The following is a 16,311-nucleotide window of genomic DNA, read 5'->3' on the forward strand; positions in this document are numbered from 1 at the left end:
ACTGAGAGAGGCAGACCACTGACCACAACTTCCCATCCTTTTCTTCTGAAGTCTGCTCATACAGAGGTGAATGCAGCAGCACTGGGTTGCTCAGTTCTTCAGTGAATATAGTCTCTTCCTTCTTCTGTCACCCTGTATTAATTGCTTGCTTGCCAAGCCATCTGCTTAGCTTCCTATGTCAGATTTCAACAACTTCCACTCACCTGTAACACAAATGGCTATTGCCTGGTAATGAGTGTATGCCTCACAACTGTTCCCCCATACACAACCATAGGCAGAGAGGTGCTAAATCAAAACAAAAGGACTGCTGCCACCATGTTTCAAATGTATCTCACTGAGCAAAATAATAAAGAAGAAGAAAAAGAATGATGAGAAACTATTTACAAAGCTTGTTTTCAGTGGAGTGTTTGATTACTTTTATTAATTATTGAGCAATTTCATAAGTTATTCAAGCTTTCCTGCAGTCAAAACTATCATCAAATACTCTTATGGACTGGAATCAATTGACCAGCACCTTGTGCTCCTGCCTCCTGAATAAATGGTGTGTTTGCACACAGGTCAAGAAGGAATCCCTGTGTGCCAGGGCCTTGCTCTGCTGGTTGCTGCTGCTTCTGCTACCCTGTGCCTGAGAAACTGTTCTTGGATTATTTCCAGTCACTCCCTTGAACCCACACAGCAGCACAGTGGTCTCTACTAAAACACAGAAGACACAGACATCAATTAGCTCTGCTCTGTTCTCTTTCACCCTCTGAGCATTGTGTACTGTGTTCCTTATCCTCTCACACTCAGTTTTAAGCATTCCAGTAGCTTGGAACCCAGATATGAATCCAGGTGTTCTGTGCACTCACAGCTACAAACACAGTTTGGGGAGCCCACACCTCAATAGGTTTCTAAAATTCAGTTCATCCAGAAACATCATTAGCATAAAAATGGATAAACGTGGATTCTTCCTAAGCCTGCATGACCACAAAGCTGGTAGCCTTCACTTTCTCTGCTGCTAATGCCACCTAAAAGCCCATTCCAATGTATCAGAAGACACAGGGACAGATTCAGCTACTTGGACAACTACTAATGGCAGGAAAATCCACAGTTCTTCTGACATTAAGGCATTTTGAATACTGAAAGAAAATAAATCTGTGTTGCCCTTTTATTTTTTTTTCCTTTGGTGTACAATGCCTAAAGCCTTATCTCTTATTATGTCAGAAACCAAGAACTATATATACAGATGGTACAATTTATTATCTTCTGTACTATGACCAAGTGCTGAAATACCTTCAGGAAATCACCAGATAGCCTGAAAAGCTTTATTGTCTCTTGTGACTCCAGTTCACTAAAACTATAATTGAATGAGCACAATATATTAAGCACTGTGTGCTGCACAGTAGACTTACAGAAAAAAGGATCCATCTTTTTCAACATCATTACAGAAAATATATTTCCTGTACAACTACTGCCTATACCCAAAGCTGCAATATCTCTGCCCCTCTGTATTCTGCCATTACAAACCCACAACATAATGATTTACAAATAAATGTCTAGGCTCAATGTCTCTACCTCAACCCAGGTGTATCTTCAGTAAGTTCCACTATGCTATTCTCATCCTTGAGATGTTTATGGGCCTGATAGTCCTGATATTTAAGCCAGTGTCTGTAGGGGCTGAAATGATTATATGTTGGTGTAACAGTGTTATGAAAAGAGAATTTCAGTCCTGTATCAGCTGAAAGGTAAATTAATTTCAATTCCTACCTCACCAAGGAGATTTTTATGAAACTGATTACTCAACTTGGCTGTATGGGTGCCAGCAATACAAAGAAGAGCTAAAACTAGTATCCACAGACTCATTGATCTCTGGGTATAAAATATAAGCCACAGACCCAACATTTTGTTCAATTCATTTGCTTACTGCATTTGAAACACTGAAATCAGGACGTCTGTGCAGCTGACCAACAACAGACATCTACAGTCATCCTCATATACACCAAGCCCAACTTGTAGCAAAGGCCACCATTCACAAAGCAGTTGTTTTGCTCTTTAACTGCTTCACTGAAAACAAAATCGTCTTCACCTTTGATCTTCTGTTTCCTTTTTGTGGGAAGGCTGGCCTGTTGCGCTTTGATGTTTTATCCACTTCCCCCCAAGCACTCTTAAACACTTCCACGTGCATATTTTTTTCATAAAGACGCGAATGCTATGAAGCATCTTCCTTATGACAGCCCAGAGACACCGTGCCGGGGACGAAGACCCGGCAACTCCTGCCTGTCAGAGGACATGCTCTTGTATCAGAAAAAAACCCCAATCCAACAATCAAACAAAACCCATCAACCCAAAAAACTATCTGGTTGCAATGTAGAATGAGGTTCCTCTAGGACACGGGGGTGACGGTTGATCCCTCGCCTCCCTCTTGGCTTGGTCCCGCTCCCGGATACTGGGAGGGGGCGGGGGGCGGGTGCGGTCCCTCACGGGCCCGCCGGAGCTCTCCGAGCCGCCCCGGGGGCCGCCCCTACCCTGTGCCAGCCTCGCCGGGGTCGAGTGGAGGGAAACCGCCTCCGGGAGGAGCCCGGGTGGGGAGGGAGAGGCGAGGGGAGCCAGGCACAAGGGACTGCCTCGATGGGCTTGAAAAATCACTGCAGCAGCAGCGGCGGCGGGCACGGGGGAGATGCAGTCCCCGGGTTGCGCTGCCACACCGCTCTGCTCGCCTCTCCCCGCCGACTCCGGCAGCACCTCCGGCAGCGCTCGGCCCCTCTACCCCAGCGCCGGGCTCTAAACTTTTTCCGCTGCTCGCACCACCCTCGGGGCTTGAGGGAGCACCGGCCTCGGCGGTGAGCACCAGTCGCGGAAGCCCAGGAGCAGGCAGAGTGCCGCCGGCGGCCGGCGGAGCATCCCGGGGATGGGAAGCCGGCGGGGCGGGCAGAGAGGGAGGCGGGCAGGGCGAGGGTGGAGGCATGGCTCCCTCCTGAGGGAGCCGGGACTTGCAAGGCGCTGGGTTTTCCCGACCACCCTTTCCCCTCCGCACCCGCCCATCTCCCTGCCTCCCTCCCCCCGCTCCTTCCCTCCCTCCTTCCCTCCCTCCTCTCCAGAATTAAAGTTGGGACAGTCGTGCTCCGGTGATGGGTGCGAGCCAACGCCTCTGCTGCCGGCTCGCTCTGCTCCGTCCCCAGGTCGCCCGGAGCCTGCGTCCCCGCCCGCGCGCCCAGGAGGGATGCTGCTTCGGGAGCTGCTGGGGCTGCTCCGATGCTGCTGGCCCTCGCTGCTGCTGCACTGTGCCCTCCACCCGCTCTGGGGCTCCGTCCAGGTAGGGCCGCCAGAGCCTGCCCGACGCTGTGCCGCGCCCGCTCCGCACTTCTGCATGCAAGGGAACGGGACGGGGGGCAGTGGGGCCGGGGCGGCAGGCAAAGCCCCGCGGCCGGCACCCCCGGCAGCGCGGGGAGGGGCTGGTGCGGGCGGGTGGCGGCGGGGAGGTGGTCGCGGCGGTCCGCGGCCCCGGAGCAGGGAGAGCTGTTGCTTTTCCCGGCGCGGTCCCCCCTTGCCGGCGGCCACGGGACGGAGTGCGCCGGGGCTGGGCGACCGCCTTAGGGCCCCGGGAGCCCTGAACTCGGCGTGGCGGGGTGAGCAAGATATAGTTGACTTTCTTCGGCGCGCCGGCAGCCAGAGGGTTTGTAAGCGCGTTTTGCTGTGCCAAGATGCACAGAAAGAAGAGATGCACGGAGCGAAGCTCCAGCAGTCTAATTTTGGTTATGTTGGCTTTCAATGTCGATTGCGATTTGAGGATTCTCTGAGCTGAATCAGCTTTTGCCAACTCCCAAGCCGTGATGTTATGTGACCTTGATTGTAATGTGGGGTGACCAGCAAGATGGACTGGGAGAAATTGGTATACAGTAAGGGAGAGCACCCATCCAGTTTGGAGAATCAGAACAGCAGTAAAGCTCAACTCAAATGCGTCACTTTGATATTTTAAAGTTTATTTATAATACATGTCTTCAAAGGAGTGATTGATGAGCCAGCCAAGTGTTCAAGAACAGAACAATTATAGTTTCTTTCTTGGAGAAAACACAGTGGAGACTCCACATCTTTTACTCCCTGTTCTAAACTTAGTGTCTCAAGAGATGTTTGTTTTAGTATCTTGTTGCTTGTTGTGAATGACAGGAAGATTTGTGCATCTTACAGATTAAAATGAACCAAAACACAACAAAACCAATCTCTTTTAAACTCCCTTCCAGCACTATCTTCCTGCTGTCCTGTGCAAGTATTCAGGTAGATAAGCTGAAGTTAAAACTGTAACAGCATTTTTAAGGGATGTGCAGTTGTGATGAAATTCTCCTGTAATCAGTCAAGTCAATCAAGCAGACAAAAAAACCACTTGCATAAACATCTTTCTGGCAAACTGATGATCTAAGCTGATCTTTCAAAAATAATTGTTTATAAGAATTGAAACAGGCTCTAAGAAGTGCAAAAGCCAAGGGGCCCAGTCTTTCCCTGCAATATTTTGGAAGTTTTGTTGTCCCATTCGTCATCTGTACTTACGCAACGCCTGCTATTCTGTAGAGCAGCAATCAGTAAATCTGCTCATACTCAAGCTTTTTTTCCAGATCTCCAAACTAGGATGTATCTAAAACTCGTATCAGCAAGTACCAATGGAAAGGGCAGATGTGGAGGACTCATCAGCACACTGGCCTTCCTGTGACCAAAACACCTTCATCTTTGAATTCGTCCCATGACCTTTTTCCTATATTGAGTTGGTTTTATTTTCAAAGTCTCTCAAGTCATACTCTCAACTAATTCAGTAATGTCACATCATGTCACTCCCCTGTTCCTGCTCAATATATAGCAGCCATCATGTTTTCTCACATCTCTTCTCCCAGCCCTTCTTCACCCATTTGTCAGTCAGATGCTAATCAGAGGAGAAGAATGTGTCTTATTAAAACCAAACCAAAACCAAACCAAAACCCACAATCTTTTCTTATTAGTGTTGCAGCCAGCAAGAAGGAAGGGGTGATTCTGACTGAAGCTTTTGACATAATTAAGAAAAAGAGCAGTAAGTGTCATGATAAATATCAGGGTCACGTTTCTTCTGGTTTCATAAACATGGAACTCTGATGTGAATTATGCAGAGCTGTCCTGGAATTTATGCAGCAGTGTTGAGATCTCATCTCCGTAGACTGCTTCCAAGAGACAAAGCTCTTGCCACATCAGCAGGCATTTAGAGGTCTCTGTGCCTTTTCAGTCAACTGCACTTTTTTTTTTCCCCCAAGCTTTCCTTCTTTTTACTTGATTGAAAAAGTCATAAGATGACCATGCTCTGGGGATTGCATTAATCCTCTATTCCCATCCCACTCTGTAGAGCATGCTCATGGACTGCTGCAACCCCATGGGACTATACTGAATTACTAAACAGCTCTGACCACATGCAGATTTATTCTTCCATGATATGCAAAGCAGAACTAGGGCCACTGTTCCTGAAGGAAATCTTGGATTAAAAAGAAATACATCAAAGGCTTGAACTTCAACAGAGCCTGCAAAAGGAAACCACCAGTTACCACTTTCTGTTTGCTTTTCCCTGGACATTTGTGGATCAGATATTCATTTCCATTAATATTTAAAAGCATTTGTCCTTTTTGCAAAGCATATTCATATCAAATGCACAGATCCATAAACACAACTGTTTAGTTTCAGTGAGGGGCAAAAAATCACCTTGAAGTCCAGGCAACATGTATGTCCAAACTGGCCAACAGCTGAGTGTATTAAGAAAGCCTCATGCCAAACAAGCAACCAAATTTTAGACAGGCCGGGGAGACACGTGTTGGTGGCACCTCCAGCACCTGGAGGAATGGATGCAAGGTGCAAACAACTAAGGGGGAAGCCCTGTGTGGTCCATCTCCAGAGATGACATCTTTCCAGGGCAACCTCTGTGCTACAAACTACCTGGCAGCACAAGTGAATATATGATTAGTCATTATCTGCAAGGTGCTTCCAGAGCCATTATGTGATAGTGTCTGGAAGAGCAAACAAGCGATGAAGTTTGAGGCTGGACTTGAATTAGCAGACCTGGTCAGAGAACAATTGGGCTCTTTCAACATATTTTTTTTCTCCTGCCATCTCCTGTAAAGGCAGCTTAGCTTGAATTGCAGACAGTAAGAAAGAAACATGGAGTAATATATTTCATCATCCTCTGCCAGAGCAAGATTGTTCCCTAAAGCATATTTTCTAGTGATTTGTTCTGCTTACCTTTAGAAGACACAAGTAATAGCCTTTATTCCTTTTGTAGGAAGAGTAATAGACGTCAACAGTGGGATTTTTTTTTTCTTGAAAGGGAGCCAAATATTTTTTCTTCTTAATTCTATCTTGCTACTGTTAATTTACTGTTAATTTATCTTCTTGCAGCAGTTCTCTCCTACTTGAAGTCCTCAAGCTCAATCCAGGTCTTCCTTTTCCTGCCAGAGTTCAGACAACTTAGGCTATTTTTGTTGTTTTAAATTAACCCTTTAAGACAAAGCTCTGACAAGCTAATTACTGTGTTCCTCCCCATATCACCTAACAACCAGGCATTTTACTGAGTGACAACAGAAGGGAAACAAGTAGGTGATAAAGCCCATGCTTTTAAATGTCAGTTCTTTCCCAACCATTTGAAAATTATCATGGACAGTTTTGGAAAAGGTTCAGGCTATGGTATCAAGGGAAAAAGCAGGGGGTTTCCTCCAGATATAATATTTTTTTAAGTACACAGGAGCAGGGAGTGGCTGGGAATATATAGGGTTAATCTTGTCTGCAAAGTAATGGAGAAAAATATCCACTGGTTTCTGAGGACACTCTATTACCAGCCTAAGGTAGGGGAGCCTCATGGGATTTAAAAGCAGTCAATAGCTCTAAAAAAAGACAGAACAAGCCTTTTGTTCTGGTTGATATTAAGTTAGAGCAATAAGCCAATGTTGCTTTTCCATACCAGCACCATCTTCAGACTTGTATACACAAAGCTGATTCTGGTCTGCAAATGAAGCTGGCTCCAAGTCTGCTCAATGTTATTCTTCCCTGTCTATATCCTGTCCCTTTTCACTGACTCTTGTGAAACTGTCATGACCCGTAGGAACTAGGTAGGGGACAGTAATTGTAGCTAGGAGTTAATATTTGCTTCCTAATCATCTGCTGGGGCTAGTGGAGAGATGTTACCCTACCTCCTTTGTCAGGACAGTAAATGCTCTCACCTAAGTACAGCTGGCGGATCCCCCAGCTGTGCCACTGCTACTGCATGCAGCAGGAGCTCTCACATGAGAATTTCTAACACTCCAACCCAGTGTGTGAACAGGTTGGAAGAGCTGAAGTAGTATGGAGGATATTCTGCTGCCTATGATCACTTACTTTAAAAATAAATAAGCCTGCACAGACAGATTTGTTGCCAACCATGAGGGATTATGAAGCCACTCTGATTCATTAGAGCATTCATAAAGTGTGTAAGTTCCTGGAAGCTGTCGAGGATGGTTTTTAACCATCCTCTTATTGTTAACCTGATGGTGAAGAGGAAAGTTGGAATATGCCTGTGCAGAATTTTGTTTTCCCTATGTTTGGTAGTAGATTTTGACAAGCTGTTTAAAGAACTGAGCCTTCTGACTTGTGCTGTGCTTAGCTGTCCTTCCGACTCAGCTATGTATAGCCTCTTCTATTCTTTCCTCTCTCTAATATTTAATCAACAAAGCCCTACCTCTATTTCCCTGAGGCCAGAGTAATACATCTTGCTGCATTTAGAAACCTCCTACGCATGCGAATATGTCCTTTGTGCAGTGATGTTGTTTTAATTACTCATGTCTTTCTTGTTGGCCAGAAGTACATGAAATGACTGTGTGCAGCTTTCCTGCAGCCAAGAGGCAGCACATCACCCTTAATGCCCAGCTGTAGGTAGTGGGAGAGGCTCACTGACAGTGCTATGGCTGGTGGGGTTAGAGCTGGAAAGGGAGAGGAGACAGACTGCTTAGAGCTGGCAGTGGAAGGGAAGCAAAGCTTGGGCTGGAAAGAAGAACAGGGAGAAGGCAACCCTGCATGACCCTAGGGATAGGCAGAGAGGCAGAAGAGGCCTCCCTAAAACAGATCAGAAAGCATGGCATAAGACATCTCTTCATAATGACCAACATCATGGCAAAGAGCCAGTGAAAGATGTTGTTGGGCCAAAACTATTAGGACTAACTTGCCCAAGATCAAACAGTACAAGGCAAGAGTTGAATGCTAGTGTAAGTATCCTTACCTTCAGCAGTACACAAGTCTGTCCCAGGTGATCTCATCCTACATTCAGAGTGCTTGTTAGATAACATGATTATTTGTCTTTTAGGCTTTGTGTCCTTAAAATTCTATCTGGTATTTTCCATCTGCATATCAGTCCATTCAGAAACACCTCTCTTAAGAGGCCTCTGAAACTGACACCTCTTGGAAGATCCTGTGATGTTCCACAAATTCCCTTTTCATTAGGGGCTTACTCTTAATTTCACAGCATTAGATTGGAAATTTTACTGAATATTCCTTAAATGTCATATTCATGTGAATATTCATGTAAATATTTCTGATAGTAAGAAAAATATGCTGTTAATAAATAGTCCTTGAAATGTCTAGACCAAGCTATTGAATATATTGTATACCAATACTGGCTAAATCATTGTCCATGACCATGCCTACACTTGGGTTCTGCATTATCCACACTTGGTTTCTGCAGTGCTTCATGTTCAGTTTTATTGCATGTTACTAAGGCTACAAGTCACAGTTTGTGGCATTTCCATGTCGACCATACCATTGCTGTTGTCCGCAGAAGAGTGACATGTGGGCTTCCTCTCCTCTTGGTGGGAAGTGAGATGCTCTGAAATTCTCTCTACACATCAAAGTGAGGCTGGCAGAACAGAGGAGAGACCTCCTCAGGTTTTCAGTTCTGCCATAAGGAAGATGAACATAATCATGACCCTAATTGTCTCATAATTTTTATTAGCTTTCTGGCTTGCAGCAATGACCCTGTGAATAATACATGCTGCTAGATGGCTTTCCTAAGAAAGCAAGATTACACAATCATATTGTCTGCCACTACCTGCCTTCTCCTCAGAAACCAGCCATTCAATATCAACCACATTTGACAGAGGGAAAGACATCTTAAAAATATGTGTTAAGTTAAAAAAATATTTAAAATGTAATAAATAAATAAGTATGGGAAGCATGTAATGAAGATCTCCTTATGATGGCCTTAGTGAGGAACATGGACTTAATTCTAAGTACTGGTCGAGGTGCCACTCGCATACTCAAGTCCAAGAAACACATTGATGGAATTTCTCTGTTTCTGCTGCTCATGTGATGACTTGTTTCTTCACAGATCACTCGAGGTGAGCCCCAGAAGTCATGTTCCAAGCCTGTAGCAGAGAAAGTCACAGAGAGCTGCCAGCAAATTTGCCAGTGCAGGCCGCCTCCACCACTACCACCTCCTCCTCCACCACCACCGCCACCAAGGTTGCTAACCGTGCCAAGTAAGTAGCTGCTGGTACCATTGTAGTGTGCAGAGAGAGGACAAGGCAATGGGGATGCATGGACAGATGGAAGGAGAAAGAATGTGGGAGAGGGCACAGCTAGCTCATTTGTCATTTTCCACTTAGCAAATGGAGGAAAAAATGTTCTCAGTAGAGATGGAGATCTGTTATCTGATCAATGAATAATGCTTGCCTTTTGGAGAGAAGCCAGAGAAATTCCCTCCCTTCATTGCATAATATATGATTCCCTAGCTTTAAATGTTTCCCTCGTGCCCCAGCCCTGTGAAATGGTGACATAGTGCTGTGCTTTCTACTTGAGTTACGTGACCTCCTGTTTTGCCAGATGTGCAGCTTGGAGGTCTGTGTGCTCCAAGGCAAGTTAATGTATAAGCAGGCAAAAATTCAAACGCTCCACCTAGGCCATCCTTCAGGGTTGACTGTCTACAAGACACTGGAGCTCTACTGGTTGAGCATAGCAGTGAATCAGGCTTGTCAGTTTAAAATTACTACGACTAACAAAAGTCAGAGGTATGTCAGGAGTCAACGGCAGGTGAGCAGTTTTTGCACTAATGCTCATACAGGCTAAGACTCTCTTCAGAAGCTCTTCAGAAGCTCTTAGACTCGAGCTGAGGAGAAAGTTCTTCACCAAGCGAGTCATTCGTCATCGGAATGCGCTGCCCAGGGAGGTGGTGGAGTCACCATCCCTGGAGGTGTTCAAGAGGAGATTGGACATGGCACTTGGTGCCACGGTCTAGTCATGAGGTTTGTGGTGACAGGCTGTACTAGATGATCCTTGAGGTCTCTTCCAACCTCAGTGATTCTGTGATACTGTGACTCATTTATTTCATACAGACTAAGACTCATTTATTTCTCTTCATACAAATCAGCGCTCCTGAGCCTTATCCAGCCCATCCAAGTGCCTCCAGATTTCCAGCCATGCATCCACAGGCCTGCAGTTTTTTTCTGGCTAGCTCTGCTAGCTTCCTTCCACATCAGTATTTCTGTGATCCTGGATGCATAGATACTTTCTGGGGAGTGATAGCTGTGATAATGGTCCCTGGAAAGGTAGTATTTCTGCAGTGGGATAGAGCTCACTGGTGCTACATGCACTAGCTGGGTGTAGGAGCATGGACTGGACCCTGCACAGACACTTTAATGTCCCAGTTGTTTGGTATTCCAGCAAATTTCCTTAACACTTCTATATTTCCTTGAATTTATCTCTCCCTAAAAGGATGCCTCCTAGTTATTTTCTCAGCTTAGATAAACTCATCCAGGAATAATCTTGCAAATCATATCTAGTGTCCTTCTCAGTGCATCTCCCAAGGGAAAAGAAATCATTTGGTAGCATCATTTGGCTGTTTTTCTGTATCAGTGCTATAGATGTGCAGAAAACATGAAGAATGCTTCTGCACAGCTTTTAGCCAGGCAGAGAACAGGTGCAATTTTGCTGTGTGTTCTCTGCCAAAAACATGCTTTGTATTTGTGCCACCCTGCAGAAATTTAAGGCAAAGGCAGGAGAAAACAGTGAAACACTGGGGAAAGGACATACAAAGACAGCTTGAAATGCAGCAATTAAAGTATTTTTATAGCAGGAAAAATCTCTTTCAATGTTCAGGAAAATGTCATGGACAGTCATATTGAAAATTCCCTTGATCTCTCTCACAGTCAGAAAATAAAGTACTTTTTCAGTCTGTTTTCCTGTGCCTGGTGTACACCGTTGCCCTGAGGGAGCTGCTCTTACCCACACAAGATGTGGCAGAGCAGTGTCAGCACAGCTGCTTGGGGAAGAGGGCACTGCTGCCAGGGTGCTTCCCCTCTCTGGGCTGCCATCAGCAGCTGGTCTGACTCTGTGGATTTGTCTCTTGTGATGAGGTGGGAGGGGATTCATATCAGAAAAAGAAGTCTGTCACACATTGCAAAAAGGGGAAAGAGAAATTAAATGGGCCTGTGACTGGGATAGCCTGCTGCTTGCTCAGGCTGGATTGCCAGGTGCTAACCCAGTTCTAAAAAATGAGCTATATAAATCCAGATGACTAACATTTAAACAAATTTCTTCATTTCAAATGCAATTAAAAGAATAGATTACATGTTCCTTTCACCAATAAGCTTTGGAGTAGCAATCAAGTGCCTCATCTTGAAAGATGCTTTCATTATTATCAGCTGCCTGTGCGCTGTTATTTAGCCTACATGTACAGCAATCCCTATTCTTGTGAGAATGAGACAGCTTTGTGGTTAAATATTGATGCTATAGGCACCACTTTTAAACAGCATTCAGATGAGAGGGCAGTAAAGGGGCAAGACAAGCTATTGTTAGGTGGTTGTTACTAGACTGCACTCTTAAGCACTGGCAAGACGTCTACAAAACAGCAAGGCTGCAAGTTTTTTACTTTTACAAGGTAAAGTATCTGCACTTCATATGGATGCTGGCATTGCTCTCAGAGCTTTGAGAGTCACAAAAGGCTGCAGCCTTAAAAGCTCTATTTGCAATCAGACTGAATGTTGTTGGAGGTTTAGATCATCTCTACATCTTTCTACAACAGTCACTGTGGCTTCAGCCTGGTGATTAAAGCCAACAGATAAAAAATTCGTGTCCATTCAGTTACTACAGATACAGACAACTCAGTTATCTGCTAAATAAAGCTATCTAATGCTCTTTGACACGTCCTGCTCTGTAGCTAATGCTACTGAAAAGCAGGAGACTCTCTGTGTCCTCTCTCTGAGTCCCACCCGAACGTTTTCCAAACCCTACTTGTATGTATGGGACGACACTGGATAACTGTTTGTGAGCAGCTGAATCACTTCCTGAAAGGCTTTTATTATGCTTGAGAACAACTGAGAACTTTCAGGAATAATTACCATACGTTTAGCATTTCTTTAGTCATTTTGATATTGACAGGTTGATCCAGCAACAAATCTTTAGCTCTGCTTCCTGCAGATAGGTTTACACAAGAGCCATTAAATGTTGTGAGTTCTTGAATTCACATTTCAATAACTGGTAAATATTGTGTTTACTCTGACAGACAATAAGCTAATTACTTCCACAGAAAATGAGTAGAATCACACGACTTAGTAGTCAGTCTAAATACATGAGTGATGGTAGAAACACCAACTTTACAGGCTTTAGGAGAATAGTCACATATTTACAACAGGGATGCTTGGAGTGTGTTTCAGTGCCCCCTGTGGAGGCATAGCATACCATAACAATATGAATATGGGAAATTATATTAGGTTATGTAGCCCATGTATTTCCAGATATGGACAACAAAATTATGGACTGGTGAATTCAGAGAATGACTCTGCCACTGGAACTGCAGGCAACAGGGAAGAAAACACAGACTGCTTTCGTTCTCCTTCAGCCATGACGCCAGGCCTCCTTTTCCCACATTTCTTAGTTCTTCACACAAACCACTGGGTGTTTCCAATGTCCCTTCCAACTCCTGTTCTTGCCTTCACTCCATTTGCTTTGCAGCTGTCATGGGGCATTCCATCGTGACAGTATATTCATGTGCCTCTTCTGTACTAAGCGGAGGACCACTTGGCTGCCCAGTGAATGTCTGCTTTACAGTAGTTAATGAAGGCTGTGATCAGCCACACTAGTCCCTATAGATGTTGGTTCTCTTGATATTGTTAGTCCAGCCTTGTATCTTTTTTAAAGTGAGACACATGGAGCATTTCAGTTTTGAGTTTCCCAAGTTTCGTTCCAGATGCAGTTGGTTGGCGTTTCACTGCTGTCTTGTTCAGTATAGATGCATACCATATTATGAGTCTTCAAGAAGAGGGGCTCCAGCATGTGCTGGAAGTAACAATGATGATGGGGACTGTGTGACAAAGTGATACAAACTATCAGGAGACATTGTCGTTGCCAGCTGCGGTTCCTCCAGGCCGTCTGGGATATTGATGTTTCTGCAGTAAGTCTCCTTATGCAAGCAGCAGCCTGCTCTTTAACCTGTGCTTAGAAAACTGCTTGTTGATGAAGTGAAGGGAAAACTCCTGAGGCTCTGAGGGGCTTAAGGCCAGCTAAGCTTAGATGCTGACAGCAAAGGAGGAGGAACTTTCAATGAAATTCTCTCTGTGTGTTCACTATACGCGACTATTGACCTGAAGGAAAAATAGATGCTCAGGGTCTGGCCTTTAATTGTTTCTTTCCCCATCCCCCCACCCCCCACCCCACCCCCCATCTTTCCTCCTTGTCTCTGGATTTCATCCAGGACTAATCAAGGTGGGTGCAGTACTTGTTTTGCCAGAATTTCTAACCCAGCTTCACAGGCCCATGAGATTAAGCTAGTTCAAATGATGCTGACCCTTCAAAATCTAAAATACTGCTGTTGTCAACTCTTCAATACTTTGTGGGCATGCAGATTTCTCCAGGGGCATTGCAAAGAAGAAAGGATTCTCTTTTAAAGTAGAAGGTAGGCTTTCAAAACAGAAAAGGGCTAGAGCTGGACAAATGTTGCAGTCAGTATCAGTTGTAACTTGGGTAAGATTTGAGGAAAAAACATTTCAGAAGTGTCTTCTTTAAAATGGTACAAGGAAGAGAAAGAATGTTCCACCTGGACTCCTCACTTGCTCGTTAACAACACTTGCTGTCTCTGCTCTACCTGTCTTCCACGCTGGGTGAGGAGATCATGCTGTTGCCATCCCCTCTCTGGAGGATGGAAGTGTCCAGTCAAACATTACCTCAGTCTAAATTCAGAGGAGGAAATTTAAATAAATGTTTTTATTTGACAATATTATAAGCTGTACTAGTACACCTGAGTCTGTATTATGTGAATCAACCTCTGACTCTTTGGATGCTTACATGCAGGTACAGAGTGAGGTCTTTAGAGCTCCTGACCTCAGTGAAAGTTTGCCCTGAGCTATCAGTAGAGATAAAGCACAATCAAGTAAGTGCAAAGCCAAAGTGAATTACAGCACTGCAGGGGACGCTAATCTCTATGCCACCACATACCATGGTATGATTTTGTTTTTCAAGGTGAAATCTTTATCTTTGGAGATAGCACATCTAATTAATGAATTATTTGGGCTGGTGAAAACGCCTAAGTAAAAACGACCAACTGCAGGAAGGACGCAACTCTTTGGCAACTATCTGAGCACAGATGTATAGTTTAATTTCAGAAAGTGTGCAGGATCCCTTCAGTGCAAGTAGGTCTTTGAGAACAGATGGTCACAATGTGTGTATATAGGTAGGAATTTAAATGTAGAAACAGTCTGGAACTCCTTAAGATTTGAGTAGGTTGTAAAGCAACTAAAATGTGCGTGCTTGGCTTGCTGACTGTTAAAAACATAGCCTTTCACAACAGGACCTCCTTGTTATAGAACTAAAAATCATACAGTTCTTGGACATAAAGGAGTAAGAAATGGGCTTTCTTTTTTTTAGCTTTTTGACAACCCATATCCCAGTGGTAGAATGCACATGGTGATCAGTATGGATCCAGAGCATGAGTTTGAGCCTCATGCTAATCACTGTCTCTGCATAATTATTCAAGCAAGAAAGCTGAGCATAGTCCTGATGCTTCTTGTCTGTGCAGGTATAGATGTTGATGTTCTTGCCTATACAATGTTGAAAGGACTTTTGTCCTTGGCAGACATCTATGATTATCCTCCAGGAGCTGAGGGGAGGTTGTGATAGCCAACTGAATTGAAATCTGTCTGGAAGCCACCAAATATTTTTAAAAATGAGGTGCCAAAAATTTGCTGTGCATAGTTGCTGCAGTATGGAGCAGAGCATCTCTGAGACATCTGAATTTAAAGTTTCCCTTTGAGTTGGCCTTAGGACCAGCCTTTACCTACCACACTTCTGCCAGAAGGACTGGTTCTGAATAATCTTGAGATATCTGGGCACACTTAAGGAGTCTTGTATTAACTTCTTGCAAGTTCTGATGCCCAAAGGAGTTCTTAGTAAATGTATGGGGTGATTTTGGTTCATAATTTGGGGAAGGTGTTTTCCTTTATACTTCATATAACAGCATGTACAAAAACTGAACAGTAAGGGGAGAGAACCACAGGAGCAGCAAAGTGGCAGGGGGCACATCATCCCCTACACCATGACATTTATGATAATGACAGCTACTGTGAGAGAATATTGTTTTACCACAAGTCTGGTCTAGACAGTCATTTTTTTTTAATGCCAGCAGAATGCTGAAACAGGGAAGCCCTTTCAGTTTTGGTAACACAGCTGTCATACTGTGAATTGCAGTCTTCTGTGAGAACATTGTTTGTAATTTACAAAGCAAAACCAAAATTTAGTTCTTGTCTTCTCCCACATACACTCTAAGAACTGGCAGTAGGATTTTTAAGCTTTCAAATCTAAACTGAAATCCTTCCCACAGCCTGGAGTCATGGATGATGACACATGCAGAGTCTAGTCCAGGTCCCCATCATGTTGTTTTCACGTCAGAGACACTACCTTCTCTGTTAGTACAATGAACACAGTCATTAGGAATCCAAGGTGAGATTTAGGCAGAATTCACCCACCTAAATCAGAAATACAATTATTAGATTTCCTCCCTCAACATGCAGACATCTCTGACACAGAAGCTTCAAAATCCTGGTATTTTTTTGCATTTAGCATGGTTATGTGTAGCATAGGTATAAAAGTTACAAGTTCTCACATCCCAGTCAAAATAAGAAAATTATTTAGGGTGAGGAGATTTATTAACAATCAAATAGGAAGTCTGAAATAGTTTGGACATCTGGGATGTTATATTGAGTCTGAGGAACAAGACTAGTGACTAGAAAGCAAGTAAGTTCTTGCTAATACTTCCATGGTAGGATTCTGACATCACTCATGCACCCAACATCTCCTCATACCGTACTGCTGTAAACTCTG

At 44.2% G+C, this 16,311-nt stretch overlaps 1 protein-coding gene across 1 annotated transcript in view; it reads left to right on the forward strand.

The window, feature by feature from the left end:
* The first annotated feature begins 2,936 nt into the window (after positions 1 to 2,936).
* The window catches only part of PRIMA1 (proline rich membrane anchor 1), a 49,288-nt gene continuing 35,913 nt past the window's right edge, over positions 2,937 to 16,311 (forward strand). Inside the window, exons 1-2 of the mRNA XM_054161891.1 lie at positions 2,937 to 3,292; positions 9,332 to 9,482. Coding sequence (XP_054017866.1) covers positions 3,200 to 3,292; positions 9,332 to 9,482 — 244 coding nt within the window. The 5' untranslated portion in view covers positions 2,937 to 3,199. The remainder of the gene's footprint in view (positions 3,293 to 9,331; positions 9,483 to 16,311) is intronic.

Source organism: Dryobates pubescens, chromosome 5, assembly GCF_014839835.1.
Source record: "Dryobates pubescens isolate bDryPub1 chromosome 5, bDryPub1.pri, whole genome shotgun sequence".
In the NCBI taxonomy this organism is placed as follows: Eukaryota; Metazoa; Chordata; class Aves; order Piciformes; family Picidae; genus Dryobates; species Dryobates pubescens.